At 39.7% G+C, this 15,472-nt stretch overlaps 1 protein-coding gene across 5 annotated transcripts in view; it reads left to right on the top strand.

Annotated features, from left to right (window-relative positions):
* DIP2C (DIP2 acetate--CoA ligase C (putative)) overlaps window positions 1–15,472 on the top strand; it is a 290,423-nt gene that overhangs the window by 199,169 nt on the left and 75,782 nt on the right. For all 5 annotated transcript variants that reach the window (XM_085227048.1, XM_085227047.1, XM_085227045.1 and 2 more), the window contains 4 exons: window positions 2,703–2,794; window positions 6,832–6,942; window positions 14,253–14,376; window positions 15,042–15,151. In XM_085227048.1, coding sequence (XP_085083174.1) covers window positions 2,703–2,794; window positions 6,832–6,942; window positions 14,253–14,376; window positions 15,042–15,151 — 437 coding nt within the window. The remainder of the gene's footprint in view (window positions 1–2,702; window positions 2,795–6,831; window positions 6,943–14,252; window positions 14,377–15,041; window positions 15,152–15,472) is intronic.

Here is a 15,472-nt window from a genome sequence, read left to right as displayed (position 1 = left end):
CCAGCAGCAAGATTTCCTTTGCAGCCACATGCCTTCATGGTGGATTTCCCCTGCACAAGGATCAGCCCATCATGAGGTGAAAGCCCTGGATGGAGCACAGCTGCTCCCTCTCCGGGGCTACCCTCCGACCCAGGGCAGATGTGCACCCTACTGAGGTCAAGGCAAGGTCTCCTCACTGGGATTTGTGGGAGAAATTTTAGCAATCAGCTGTTTCCCAGCAATGTCTAATCTCTCAAGTTTACAAAAGAAGAATTACTCTGAATTGCAACTAGGCAGAAGCGAGGAAGGAAGCACTTCAAAGATTTCCTTCTTTATAACATTTTCTGTTCCTGAGGGCTTTTGTCCTGTGGTCATGAAGCCCTTTGTGTTTTTCAGTGAACTGGCAGGCTGAACGGCCAAGGTGGCAAAGCAAACACAGCTCAGTGTGCCTCCAGCAGCACCCCATCCAGCAGTGCAGGCCTGGCCCTGGTGACTCACGCATTCCTGGCTCCAGCTCCTGCATTGCTGCTCGCTTTGCAGCCCTTTTTTTTCAGGAATGAAGCTGGAAGAGAAATGGGAGCTTCCTGTTGAGCACAATCCAGGCCAAACTCTGTGTGAGGTTTGCTCTGGGATCAGTGCACAAGATGGCTGCCCTGCACGCGGTGGGATCCTCTGCTGCTGGCACTGGGGTGCAGGTGACTGCGGAGGCATGCTGGCCTGGGGCTGTGGAAGTGCTGAGGGATGCAGGAGAGACCCTGTGTTCCAGATCCAGCACAGCTCATGCCAGCTGCCCTCCTTGGTTCAGTTGTACTGTGTACCATGTACTTCTGAAAGAATGCATATAAATGCTTTAATAGGAATAGCTCTTCGGAGTTCAAATCTCAAAGAAAATATCATAAGGTGGCAATTTTGATATAAGAAATATGAGTGTGAATATGTTACAAATGCAAATTTAAGACTTGTAACAAATTTATTCTCCAGTAGAATTTTCACAGCACCCCCTTATGTCTCTCAGATGAGGTATTAAAATCTCAGTGTTCATTTTTAAGCTGGAAAGTGTTTTATGTAAAGATGGCTCTTCAAATTCAGGACTTTTGCCAGGCTTTCGATTTCCATTCTCCATGTTTCTGTATCACTACTAATTCTTTTAAGATTATCACCACTGAAACTTTAATGCTAGAAACCTTTAAGAGAAGGAACATTTGCTTTTCTAAGATGCTTTGCTTTTATTCTACTTGCTTATCCTTTCTAAGTGTTGACTGTTGCAACAGGGATGCTTTTAAAGACTTTTTTATAATAAGTGCATCTTATACTATACTGTTATGAGGGTTAATTCTGCAGAGCTACTCCTGTATTGATGCTGTTTTCAGTGGAACAGAATTGAACACTGAGGCAGTTCAGCATCCAAATACTGGAGCAGTTTTAAATATGTGAAAAACTTGGCAGAGCTTAATTTGCTGAGAAAATACTGCCATTTTCACAAGAAGTAATTGCACTTAGGGCTTTCTCAATAACAAGCAGCAGTGACCCTTCCAATTTTCCTTAAGAGTTAAAAAAGAAAAATCTGGCCTTCTCATTGTACAGTACTTTTATATCAGATTGATACTTAAAATAATATAGTAGTATAGCATTTTATATCCAGAATGTGGAGGAACTTATAACAACTGCTTGACTTAGTTATAAATGGCAATTACTGCTTGTTTGGGAGCCTGAACTGCTGAAGCCCATAGGTAATCTGTTGTCAGAACCTATTATCGTTAAAGTTATTGTTGGGCATGAATTAAAGATTCGTTACTGTCAGGCTGAATATTGCTTCAGGACAGAGCTGAGGGCCAGCCAAGAACAAGGTCTGCTATGGTAGGTGTTGTTCAAATGGAAGTAACGAGGTCTGTAAACAAAGGCTCTGTGAAAGAGCCTGCATAGCTGGGATATGCTGGTCACTTGAAGGATTAACGAAAGGCACAACAGAGCCAATGACATCTTGATGAGGTCATTTTTTCTTTAGAGAATACTGGGGTGAGGTCTTTGTGAGGATAAGCCAAGTGCAGGGATGGAGAGATGAAGTAAAGGAGAAGAGAGATGATAAAATGAAGGGATGTCTGGGAGCAAATGAAATGAAAGTTGAGGGTAGGGAACGAAAAAGCGAAGTTAGACTGAAGAAGGACCATAATTAAAAGTGAAACATGGTATACAGGTGTGCTAAGGATCTGAGGGTCCCTGCTGCTTCAGTGTGCCCCTTTGGTTTGTGGGGTGTTTTCTGTTTGTTGGATTTGTTTTTTTTCTTGTTTCTTCTTCTCGGGACTCCTTTCCTTTTATCCTTGGTGGGCTGGACTGGGAGAAGTGCCAAGCATGATTCCCGAGTCATACTCATGGAGGGAGGCTTGTCCAGCTTGCTTTTAAGTTATCTTAACTTTGTGATATTTCAACCACTTCTAGCAGCTGACTTCGGGAGTTCAGATCCAATTGCTGCATATTAAGATAACTACTTTTGCCTTGAAGAAAACTGTTCTTTTCTTTCTTTCTTTTTATATAAAAATGTTGCTATCTTGAAGTTCAAGAAAGCATCCAGTACATATTTAAATATTTCCACTAGTTGCAGCAATGGTATCACAGTTAGTTGGAAAATTCATACAAATTTTCCTACTATTTTTTTATTGCTGAGATATTCTTTGCAAAACACATGCAGAATGTTACAATTAATTCTACAATTTTTATGTTAATAGGTAAACTTTGGACCAGAAGTATGAAGGTTGCTTACAATATACTACATAAATTAGGCACAAAACAAGAGCCAATGGTACGACCTGGAGACAGGGTGAGTATCTTGGTGATTTGTAATTTCTAATAGTTCAGATGCCATGTCAACAAAGAGAGATTGAGGTATTTGTGGTGTCCAGAGGGAATTAATGCTGGGGGCTGAGGGCAGTTTGCCTTTCACTCTGGAAAGGGCTGATCATTCAGATGGATGTTTTGAATTGTATATTAAATCATTTGAGCTAGTATTCGCTGAATAGTAAGTTGAAGTTGTGGCAACATCAGCAATAAATGTTCTCATGGAAAGTGATTTTTGGACATAGAGCAGCTGTCTGTTTAGCAGTAGTTTGCATATAGAGCCTGGAGGTGGTTAAAACTTACTTACTAATGACTTCGTAGTTGTTGAGGTGGTAGAAACAAGAGAAACATAGTGGAGGACAAAGGCAAACAAAGGAAGAACATTTTGGCAGCCAGTTAAATAAATAAATTACACGGACTGGTAATGTGGAGAATATTTCCATTTCTTGTTCCTCTCTGATTCAGTTGCTGCTCGAAGCTGAATCTCGGTGAATGGATAATATGCATAGAGGGCAAGCAAGGGTTACAGAGCTAGTCTTCTACCTTTGTGCTACCTCTTTTCTCTGCCAGAATGTGTATCCAAATTTCCACCGGTCTCATTCTGTGTTGGCTTTAAGCTATGAAAGATGGAGATTCCAGAACAAAGCTGTCAGAAATGCACATTTTAGTAATGACTTCGTAGTTTGAGTTTTGAATGTGAAATTAAGGATTCCTATTCCAAAGTATGATAGCAGTCCTTAAATTGCTGGTTCACTTGGTTCCCTTGTGCCATATGTGAGAAATGTGTCGATTTACATTATATTTTTCTTACGGCTTCAAAAATGAAAGTGTGCAGTAATACTTCCCAGAAGTAAAAAAAAAAAAAGAAAATTTAAAAGTGAAACCTAACAGTCCTTTTTTTTTTGTTTCTTTTGGAAGTAAGTCATAAAGCATTCAACTAAAGGATCTCTAGATCCTTAATCTAAATTGCTTCCAATGACAGCATTCAGACAGCAAGATCTGAAGAGTCTCTTTTACTCGATTTACAAGCACGTGTTTAAGCAACAGCAGAAGAAACAAGCTGTTCAAGTGTAGGCATTAAGAGAATCCACCCAGAAGGCTGTAAAAGTTCAGAAACGGGCAGTGACATGTGCATCTCTCTCTGTGTTGTCTACCAACCGCCCATCTTTGTATTAACTTAGTGCAACAACCACTGACATCTCCTAGCATTAAGAAAGGATTTGTAGATAATTCAGTCTGAAAGCTGGAAGTTCAGCTAGCACAGGACACATACTGAACAAATTGCAGTTCTTCTAAAATAAGTCTACCTAGATTATGGTGAAGCAAATGTTTATAGCTGAGCACTGAAAGCATATGCTTTGTGTTGTAAAAACATCTTGCCTAACATCTCCGTGTAACGGAAACACAATCATTTGAAACGACTTTATGTTGAAGATGAGGTGTTACAGTACTGCTGATGTTTTAGGCTATTATTGTGGCTGTTATCCCCCTGTTGTAATAACATAAAAGCTTTCTAACCTCTTTGAAGGTGACTTTTTATTCTAAATAATGTATTTTGTGTGACAGCAGATAGAGGTACTTTTGAAATACCAAATGAAATACAGGTGCATATTTGTGATCTTTTCTAAATCGGAGGGTAATTGTTTCCTTATGTTAATATGATATCAAACTCAGAAAGACCTTTTCCCCTTGAAAAGCATCTTCTATCAGTACAATCTCTATTTTTCATGGCTCCTATTACATCACTCCTTAGTTTCTTTGTCTGAGCCAAAAGAATAAGTGTATGAGCCTGTATTTGATTCTCTGATTCTGATATAATTATAGTACGTGAAGAACTGCATTTGCCTTCTACAGAAACTTCAGAAATTCAACCTTGTGTCACCTCAGACAGCTGCCTGGAAACTAAGCTTCCTCTCCAAAATATCTGCCAGATAACCAGATTCTCGACAGTGTGCTGTGTATTTTGTTTTCCTTCAGCCTTATCCCTTTTGGCTGTTAAACACACTATTTATTTATTTGGTACAGCTCTGTTAGTGATTAATGTCTTTTGAAGAGGAAGTTACTGCCTTATTCCCACTAGACTTCAGTGAGAGTTTTTCACCTCTGTCAGCTCCTTTGAAAAGATTCTCAGCCACAGTTTCACTGTGTGTATGTAAACAAAGAGCAAAACAAAACCAACAATCCTCAATGTACCTTTTGGGATCATTCAACATCTTTTAGATGTTCGCTGGGCTCAGCAAACTCTGCTATCCCTGCAGTATATCAAGCAAAAACCCTTTCCTTCCATTTCCCTTGCGGATGTTTATGGTTTGTGTTCAGAGAATACATGCACTCACTGCAAAGCCATCTCGAGCAGTTGTATTGTTCATGTCCTAGCTTACAGACATGATAGCAGTATATTTTCTCTGAAGTTTCTGAAGTTACAATCTTCAGCTTAAAAACAGATATTTTTGGCCATAGTTTGATTCCTTCTAGCTTGAAGGAATCAGTTTAATTTATGGAAGGCAACTGTTTTGATGCCATAAGAAAATACAGAACACATTTCTAAACCATACAACTGACTCTTGGACAGTATATAAAAACAGTGTTTTTGCTCTGAGACATCGAAACATGCAATTCCTACAGATGTCAAATCAGTTAAAACTGAAGACTTATTAACAGTTTCAGCAAATTTTAAGTTGCTGTGATAATTCATTCTGATCTCATGTGCAAACACAAAGGAGTTAAGATAGAAATTATGTGCAGTGCCTCTTGCATGCCACTTCAGGTTCCAGCCCCTGAGGTCATTAACGAATAATTGATGGCAAGGAGAGGTGTGGACTCTCTAGGCTACTAAATCCATAGCTAGACCGTGCTCTCACATATCCCCATTCATTTTGTACCTGGAGGATCTAAAGAGATTGTAGTGTCCTTAGAATTTAGCTGCCCAGTTTGCATATTTAGGGAAGATGGCCACCAACTGGGCATGCAGGCGATTTTCTATATATAATATTTTATCTAGGATAGGGTGGGGTAGGGTAAGATATGGTAGGGTAAGGTAGGATGGAGTAGGGTACAGTAGTTCATTTGAAAGGAGCATACAAAGATCCCTCACCTCTTCAAGGCCAAAAGTGAAAGCGGTATTACTGAGCGTATTGTCTGAATGCCTGTTGAACGCTGACAGGCATGGAGCATCAACTACCTCATTAGGAAGCCTGTTCCAGTGTCTGAGCAACCTGACAGTAAAGAATTTTTTCCTGTTGTCCAGTCTGACCATTCCCTGGCACAGCTTTGTGCATTCACATATATCCTGCCATTGGTTATGATGAGCAGAGACCAACACCTTCCTCTGCACATCTCCTCATCAGGAATTTGTAGGGAGCCATGAGGTTACCTCTGGGCATCTTTTCTCCAAACTAGACAAACCAAGTGTCCTCAACTTCTCCACATAGGACATACCTTCCAGCCCTTTTACCAGCTTTATGATATGATGCCATCTCTGGATGTGACATTCAATTCTCTAGACATCATTTGGTTGTGTTCACTAACAACACAGAAACTTCTATGCTTGGAAACAGTCCAGTCCTAAAATAAGATTATTGTGTGAGGCAAAGCCTCGGGAGACAAAATGTAATTGTTACTGATTGACATAATGATATAGTAGGTCTGGGTAATCAGAACTGTTTTCAGTAACTTAAAGGAAATACTAAATTAGAATGTAAAATTATTCCATTTGCTTGGTTATTTAATATCTGCAAAGCAATCAGTAAATTGAGAATCAGATGAAAGATATTGTCAATGTAGGAAACAATGCATCGCGAAAATGTTTAACTACGACCTAAGTTCATAAAAGGAATGTGTATCAGAAGAAATTCCTTCTGACTCCTCGTTGATCCTTCATTAGGTATTTGAATGATTATTACTGAAATGTTTCTGTAATCACCTCTCCAAAAGGAAGCATGGAAACTCCAACCATTGTCAGTTGAAGCCCATAATAAAACATGCAATTCAGGAACTCTTTAACACGTCTCTTTGTTTCAGGTAACACTTGTATTCCCTAACAATGATCCTGCTGCTTTCATGGTAGCATTTTATGGCTGCCTGCTTGCGGAAGTTGTCCCCGTCCCTATTGAAGTGCCACTTACAAGAAAGGTAGGGAACCAAATCTCTTCTCTATATTGCATTTTAAAACTTGTCAGAATGAATCATGACCAAGCCTAAGTTTTGAGTATATTGTTGTGGATAACTAGCCCTGACTGTACAGATACAAAGATAGCGTTGTGTGGTGAGTTATATATAGTTACCTCTTTTTTGTGACGGCAAATCTCAAGATGTGCCTGCAGTTGCAGCAAATGCAGGAGTGCTGCCTGGGAAAGGAGAAGAAAATTTTGCAAGAGAACAGTTCTATCAGCCTTACGTGGAATAATCTTTGCAGCCTCTCCAAGCATGGTGATGTTGGCTACTGACAAAGAGTCACTGGTAGCAACTGCTGATTTTCCACCTGTTCCTGGAACCAAAGCTATGTTATAATACCACTAGTTCTGTGTATGCAACTTCAGAGCATTTAGGGAAATGCCTTCTCCTGTGTCTGTATCTGCATTTGTATCCTGGAGCTTCTGCCACCACTGTCATCTCTGCCAAGGGTCGCCTTTGAGCAAAATGAGTTTGGGAATTCTCATCGCAGAGCCAATTCATAACCAAAATAGACCACAGCAAAAAAGCTTCTTAGATGCAGTATTGGTCCAGATTGCACTGTTAGTTCCTTTGAAGGTGTTAGCAGGCAAGTAGGGCTGTTTCAGATTGAAAATATGCTTGGGGGTAATGAGGGGAGGGGGCTCAGTGGTGTAGATGAGCCACAGCTGGGAAGCTTACATTGATGCTGATGAACATGCATTTTTTCTGAGGATGCATACCTTTGAGGCCGTAAATATAGCAAAATATATTTATCTATTTATTCCAAACTGTTTTTGTCATGTCCTCTTAATTTTAGCTTGGCTGGAAGCAAAGTTTGTTCTGAGGTACTCCTAAGCATCCCTTATGTAATGCCTTTGTTATTAGTTAGCACTAATAATGCCTAACTTTAATTGTTTGGTCTGGAATTGTCCATGCAACATGTCTTCTTTAATCCTCTTTGTGGTATAAGCTAATGCTAGTTTATTTGTAAAATGTTATATTTGAGTGCTCTGAGGAGAGGACTTGACTGTGGAATGACTATAATGATCTTGTGGGAAACATGCTACATTTGCATCAAGCTATCACTGTGCAGCACTTTAAGGTAGTTTGAAGTAGTAACATAAAGTGAGCATTATTTCTATAAAGAGATTTTACATGCATCAACAAAATAAGGCAAATAGACTGCATACATTGAAAGGTCATACGGAACGTTCACAAAGGTAGCTCTACTTTCATTCCACAAAAAAGAAGCAACATGTCTTCTAGGAATAAAGACATATAATATGTCTTTCCTTGTTACTTATTTTCATAAGCATAATTGCATTTTAAAATGCATGGATAGATGTAAAATGTATTTATTTTAGAACATCTGATACCATATCCGTCCAGTAAGCTATAAAATCCAGCTGTCCAAGCAACCTGATCTAGCTGTGCATGTCCCTGTGCATTGCAGGGAAGTTGGACTAGATGACCTTTGGAGATCCCTTTCAACTTGAAGATTCTATGATTCTCCAATGAAATACCCTATGTCAAATTAATAACTTACCCTAATTTGGCTTACCCCCGTGTTTTTTTAATATGTGCATGTGTATGTGTGTAAAAATAGGCACTTACACATGCAGATACATCTATATTTATATAAGGCAATAACTACAGACTCAGTCTGTTTAACTATTGCCAGGATCATTCCATAATGTTTAAATATTGCATTGATAAAACAATAACAAAGATGTCAGCAGTAAAGTGAAAAGCAACATGATATATCATCTATAAATAAAACTATGCAATCTCACAGCATATACTATTACAAATATTTCTGCATTTGTTTATATGGAGCAGGAACTGGAGTGGAAGCAATGAGATGAAAATCATGTTCTGAGTAGTCCCAGAAGGAATACCTCTGCTTGGTCAAATGGCAGCAGATCGCTTCTGGCATCCGTGGGAAGATGTCATTTGTGTCATCACACAATGGTCTAGGCTGTTCTTTTATAATTTAGCATCATTTGTTCTCTTTTCTTCACACTTCAGTAAGTTCTGGCAATGTACGTTTTTTGGTTTGTGTTTTGGAAGACAAATGCAAACCAACAAGTAGACCAATAATTATATTATAGGCTAATACAGACTTAGAAAATAGCAAGTCGATGTAGATGAGCTATTTCAGGGAGTTACATTATGAGCTTTAATATTAAAAATGTGAGTTAATAGCTTTAATAATGTTCTGCATTTTCATAAGGAAGAGTTTCTCACAGCTCTTTGCAAATTATGCTTGACAGCTCAAAATTGAACAGAAATATTTGCAGCCAGTTAGCATTTTGGCTTGTATATTACTTTGCAGGCATCTATCCACATATGAAAGTAAAGCCTGCAGCCCATATATTTTATGTGTATTCCCTATCTTTGTATCATGAGTGTAATTTCTTTTAGCTTTTGACAGTTTATTTTCAGGTTCATTACTAGCTGAGGGTCCATCTCTTGCTCTTTCCTTCTGTATCACATCACTAGAAATAGTTCTCTGCTTCCCCAGAGAACTTTAGGAGATGTGTCTGACATGGCAGCTGGGATGGATTGCCTGGATTCCCAGCCACCAAGTCTTCAGTTTTGTTTATTCTCAAACACTTCCTGATTTTTAGCAAGGGTCCAGGGATTGGAATTTGTGTCAGCATGGTTTGGGCTCTTTGCAATTAGGAAATCAGATCTAAAATTGCAATCCCAGGCTTTTTTTTTTTACATGAAGACCATCTCTATTCTGGAAGTATTCAGGCACTTTACAGTCACTGTAGCAATAGAATAAGCATAATGTTAGGGTTTTGTTGTTGTTGTTGTTGTTTTTTGTGTGTGTATGTTTATTTAAAAATATGTTTTTTATTTCTTTTTCTTTATATATATTTTATTCCATTTCATGAGCACCATGAAATTTATTCTACTACTCTGATACAGCCAGGGGAGTTAACCTGTTTTAATCTTAAAGTAATGTTTTTGCTCTCCAAGCACATTTGTAATCATGCTCAGTCACACACTGAATATAAGAATGGTGATCCTAGATAGATCCTTATGGCCTTCTTGTCATAGGTGGTGAAGATTTGTAGCAGGTTATGACATGAAAGCATATAAAAATCTACTTCTCAGTCACTGTTTCATACCCTGTTAGGATTGATGCTAAGTGTGCTTCTCCACATTCTGGCTGACAACATGATTTTAAACTACACTTGCTTGTTTTCATAGCAAATTCGGTGATACCCACTCCAGGGCAATTCTTAAAAAAAAAAAAACAAAAAAAAAACACAACAAGTGGATGTTTTTTAAAGAGTAAAAATGGTATTTCCAGATCTCTTTATAGTAATCCTGAAAACTTCAGTTATTAAAGCTGTAATGGCAGCTAGAGAATGATATCTTTTTAAAGAGCCCCACTCTGTCATTTGATGGCAGAGTTTTATTCCAATGGACATATGCCTCAATGTCTTTTCTAGTATTCAGACATCTTTAGGATTTAAGATAAAATGTGTTTCCTCTCTGCTTTAGTTATTATTGCACTGTGTCTGATATACTGCTATGTATGTATATAATTTGCTATGCAGTGTCTTTTGACAACGCACCTTCCTCCACTGGATGTAAAACACGCATAAATTGTTATATTTTTCCTTTTGGTGGCACAGCCTTCCAGCCCCAGCCCCAGCCAAACCCTGGTGCACTCTGCTGGAACTGCATCAGCACTGTGCCCACACCCTGCTCCCTATGCTCTGCAGCAGCCGTGTCCTTGTCACAGGCTCTTGCTCAGGTGGTCACCATAAATCTGTGGTCCCTTAGAGTCTACATTTTCTTTTTATGCTTCCAAGTGTAGGAAATTGTAGTTTCCTAGAGAGAACCAACATCTAACATTTTAGGAGGAAGTTTTTCACTCAGAGGGTGGTGATGCAATGGTAGAGGTTGCCCAAGGAGCTTGTGGATGCCCCATCCCTGGAGGCATTCAAGACCAGGCTGGATGTGGCTCTGTGCAGCCTGGTCTGGTAGTTGGTGACCCTGCCCGTGGCAGGGGGGTTGAAACTATATGATCTTTGAGGTTCTTTTCAACCCAGGCCACTATGTCCCCCTGCCAGAAATAACTGTTGTCCTGTTTTATTAAGACTTTCTGACATTAAAACCACTCGTAGTTGTAGATTTCACACGCAAATCATAGCCAGATAGAAAAGCACTCTTTCTGATGAGACAGCCGTTTTCTTCCTCTTAAAGCCAGCTGTGAAAATTGCATCTGCTTTGTGTTTAATTTTTTATTAACGTCTTTGATAGTTGTATGTTTTAAATGGAGGGTTTTCTCAATTCATTTTTACTTTTGTTTCTAAAGTGCTGGTGCACCAGAAGGATGCCCTGTTTGTTCTTTGCCAGCAAATGCTTGTCAGCACGAAGGCAAATGGAGTTCAAATAAGCATTGTAACAAAACACAAGATTAGTTCAGTTTGCATGCGTTGCCACCTAATTCTCATTTTGAAACCAGTCTGGAACATGAAGTGGACAGGAGTAACCTTTATCAGCCCAGCATTTGTGCTGGCTGTCTCTTCCTTCCTTCTACATTAGATAAGGACGTGCGCTCTCACTTGCAAAGAAAGGAACATAATTGTTTTCCTTCACACAAATCCTCTCACAAAGTGTTACAGAAATGTCATTAACTGCGTACTGAAATGCAGCCACACATGGCATTTTTTTATCCTGACAATGAATTATCGTTCTCTGCAGCAGCAAGAAGACAATTTGCCTCCAGGTAGTGGTGAAAGCCTTCAGGGAACCTTTAATAAAAGTCATTAGAGAACTTTGAATGGCTGCCTACAGCAGAGAGGATTTCCATCTTGCTTCATCTGAAGGCTTGATCTCCCTACGTGTGTGCAGACACTGTCTGAAGCTGTGCAGACCTCGTTTTTTGTACCTCAGCAAGTGCTCTGCCGTCTGGAAATGTGAAATGGTAGCTCTGAAGCCAGCTTTTGGTCTCAGAGCTCATGCTGTAATACTTCAGCTGTATCTTCTGCCTTCCACCTGCACTACTTGCTGTTTTGAAGCTGGGAGTTGTGGAGGCAACTCTTTCCCTTCCTGTGCAGGTTGGACTGTGCTGGTTCAGTGGTTTCACCTGGGCACTGTTGCATCTCTGAGGCTTTTTCCACCCCTGAAAAATTTGGCAAATTAAGGTGTTTGTGGCAAGTGAGAGTTCACCGAAGTAGCAGATTAGCATTAATTACCAAAATAGCAAATAATGCTGCCAAGAAAACTATATGTCCTGAAAATATATTCCATTTATGGCAGGAGTGTGCTTTTATTTATGGGGGTAGGAGTTTGTTGTTGTTTTTTTTTTTCCAGCAGTAGATGACTTGATTTCTTTTTTTTACTTACAAGGCACTTTTTGGCACTGTAGATGTTTGTTTTACATTCCTGAGAAGGGACACCGATGGCTGGTCTCAGAAAGGGGCAGGTATTGATGCTCCTGAAGTCAGAAGTCTTTTTCTTTGCCCACATGGAATCTCTGACTGCTTCACACAAATAACTCTATTTTCAGCTCAAATCTCACTACAAGTAGGATATTGAGTCTTCTCCAACCTAGATGATTCTGGTTCTATATGCATATTTTGAAGTGCTTCAGAAAGCAAATATGATTTTATTTTTCCTCTGATCTCCTTGATACTTTATTTTGGCTTCATCTATTTGACTACAAAAATCTGCATTAAAAATTAGTCAGATATACTTTGGGACTTTATTATGCAGCCTTGCTTTGAATAAATCAATATATTAAGGCAACTGTTCTGTATTTTTGGTTGCTCCAATAGTTGGGTGTGCTTTGTTGTTGATTTGAAAGATCTTTTAATTTGAACTTGTAAGGATCTGTAGGCTATTTTCTCTAGAATTATTCTGTGAAGAAAGGGTTAATTCTTGTGCGTACATCTACTTCTATGGCTTTGCTCTGCTGAAGAGCCTAATGGATAGATGTAAAGTTCATGAAAGAATCATGACAGGACACTGTGTGTAAAGCTGACATATTGCTCTGGAAGCACAGCAGCTCTTAAGGAATGACTATGGCCTAGACTTGAAAATCGTTACATGACTTTTTAGCCTCCATGCCCATATCCTCTTGATGACAGTAAAACATAATGTGCTTTCTCTAATGGGCACTTGACTATCTGAAGTGCTCCTGAAACATGTGTACAACTACTCAATGAAACGTTTATTGGCAAATCAGATTAGATCAACAAACAGTGATACTGTCACCACTGTGCATCTGCCATATTATCTCTAAAGCTAAAAGCATTCTCCAGGAGGAAGTATCTATAACCTGTATTATTTCCTAGAACCCTCATGGAATCACAGAATTGCAGAACGGTTGAGGCTAGAAGGGACCTCACTGGATGTCATCTTGTCCAACCCACTGCTTAAGCAGGGACATTAGGGCAACCTATTCCAGTGCTTGAGTAGTCTCACAGTAAAAAGGCATTCCTTTATATTCAGATGGAACCTCTCATGTTTCAGTTTGTGTGTATTGATGACATTTCCCCTGAATCTTGCTTTCTCCAGGCTATACAGTCCCAGTTCTCTCAGGCTTTCTACACAGGAGAAATGCTCCAGTCCCTTTTGTGGCCCTTCGTTGGACTCTCTAAAGTTTCTCTATATGTTTCCTGTACTGGAGGGCTCAGGACCTGACACAGTACACTAGATGGGGCCTCATCAGTGCTGAGTAGATGGGAGGGATCACCTTGCTTGACATACTGGCATCTTTGCCTAATGCAGCCGAGTATGCCATTAGTCTTCTTTTCACAAGAGCACATCACTGACTCACGTCCAATTGGTGTCCACCAGGGTCCCCAGATCCTTTTCTACAAATCTTTCCAGCTGGATGGCCTCCAGCACGTCTTGGTGCCTTGTTCCTCCCCAGAAGCCAGACTTTGCATTTCTTGTTAACCTCATGAGGTTTCTTCCTCCCTTGTCTCCAGCCTGCCCAGGTCCCCCTGGGTAACAGCACAGTCCTCAGGTGTATCAGCCACTCCTCTCAGGCACTTCTCATTTCTGAGCAGTTCAGAGAGCAGACACCATCTGATGCCTTCAACATATTGTATGATTTATGTTGTTAGAGATGAGAAAATATCTAGGTTGTGGAATGCCTTTGTCAATTTACAGATTGGTTTTTCTAATCATTTAAATTGCTTTGAGGAAAGAGACTGTTTTCCTCTCAAGATAATTTGCCAAAGGACAAAAATGTTTCCAGCCTGCAGTCACTTCTGATCAATTTTGTGTGTTGTTTTCATTTTTACTTCTATCAGGACGCAGGAAGTCAACAGATAGGCTTTTTGCTTGGAAGCTGTGGAGTTACTGTGGCCTTGACAAGTGACGCATGCCATAAAGGACTGCCCAAAAGCCCCACAGGGGAGATACCACAGTTTAAAGGTAAGCTATCTCTTCTTTACAGTGAATGTCACACTTAAAATTTACTGCAATAGTCATTGTATTTGTTTACTTGGACTGGGTGAAATTAAATGCTAAATTCAGCTTACGTGCAGCCAAGACCCATAATACATCACATGCCACAGGAGCAGCCATGGCTGTTAGGATGCTGTTGCCCAGCTGTATGTTATTGGGCCACTGTAACACATTGCTGCTCCCTGCTTCTAGCTGCCAGTGGGTGTAATCTGCTTCATGGCCAGCTCAGCTGGGCTACCAAAACCATCATCAGTCCCAAGATACAGTCAGCCAACAGATTTTGTGCTATAGTAGATGAGAAGCGTTCAGACAATTCAGTCCTATAGCTAAGAGGTTGGGACTATAACCTCTGGTAAGAGCACGGTAATAAACTATTTGGGTCAGTAACAGCTTAAACTGCTTGGCTATTTGTTCAGGGATTGTCTGAGCGCTCCTCAGCACTTGGTAGCTGTGTTAAGAAAGCCGTTTTGAAAAATCTTTTTTCTCATGCTACACTGAGGTTTAAAAGCAGAACTGTTTAGATAATGCTGATGTGGATATCTAGGAAAAAACTTCAGCAGGGAAGAATTTTGTTGTGTCTTGTCCTACAGAAGCTCAATAATAGCTGACTTTTCTTTGTGACTATGTCTCAGGCTGGCCAAAGCTGCTGTGGTTTGTCACAGAGTCTAAACATCTCTCTAAGCCTCCTCGTGACTGGTTCCCACATATCAAGGATGCAAACAATGACACAGCTTACATCGAGGTGAGTTAATGAAGTCTTCCTTTGAATCATTGCATATGGCACTTCTGGATTAGATAAACATAATTATTCATTTGCTAGTCACAGAAGCGAAGAACATCCTGTTTTAGTCTGTTAGTAAGTAATATTTTCTAATAAATTATTCTGTAGATTGATTTCAGAAAAGTTAATGAAATGTTAAATTGTATTTCAGGAGTTTCTAACATTGATGTTTTATGTCATCTACGCAACTGTCACAATATTACATTAAATTTGCCTTGACCAACCTAGGTCTTGTTCACAATGTGTACTTGCCCAGCATTGAGATGTACAGACAGCAAGCCT

This window comes from Meleagris gallopavo, chromosome 6 (assembly GCF_905368555.1).
Source record: "Meleagris gallopavo chromosome 6, MGAL_WU_HG_1.1, whole genome shotgun sequence".
In the NCBI taxonomy this organism is placed as follows: Eukaryota; Metazoa; Chordata; class Aves; order Galliformes; family Phasianidae; genus Meleagris; species Meleagris gallopavo.
Note: the sequence above shows the minus strand (reverse complement) of the source record. Positions and strands in the feature narration are given on the sequence as shown.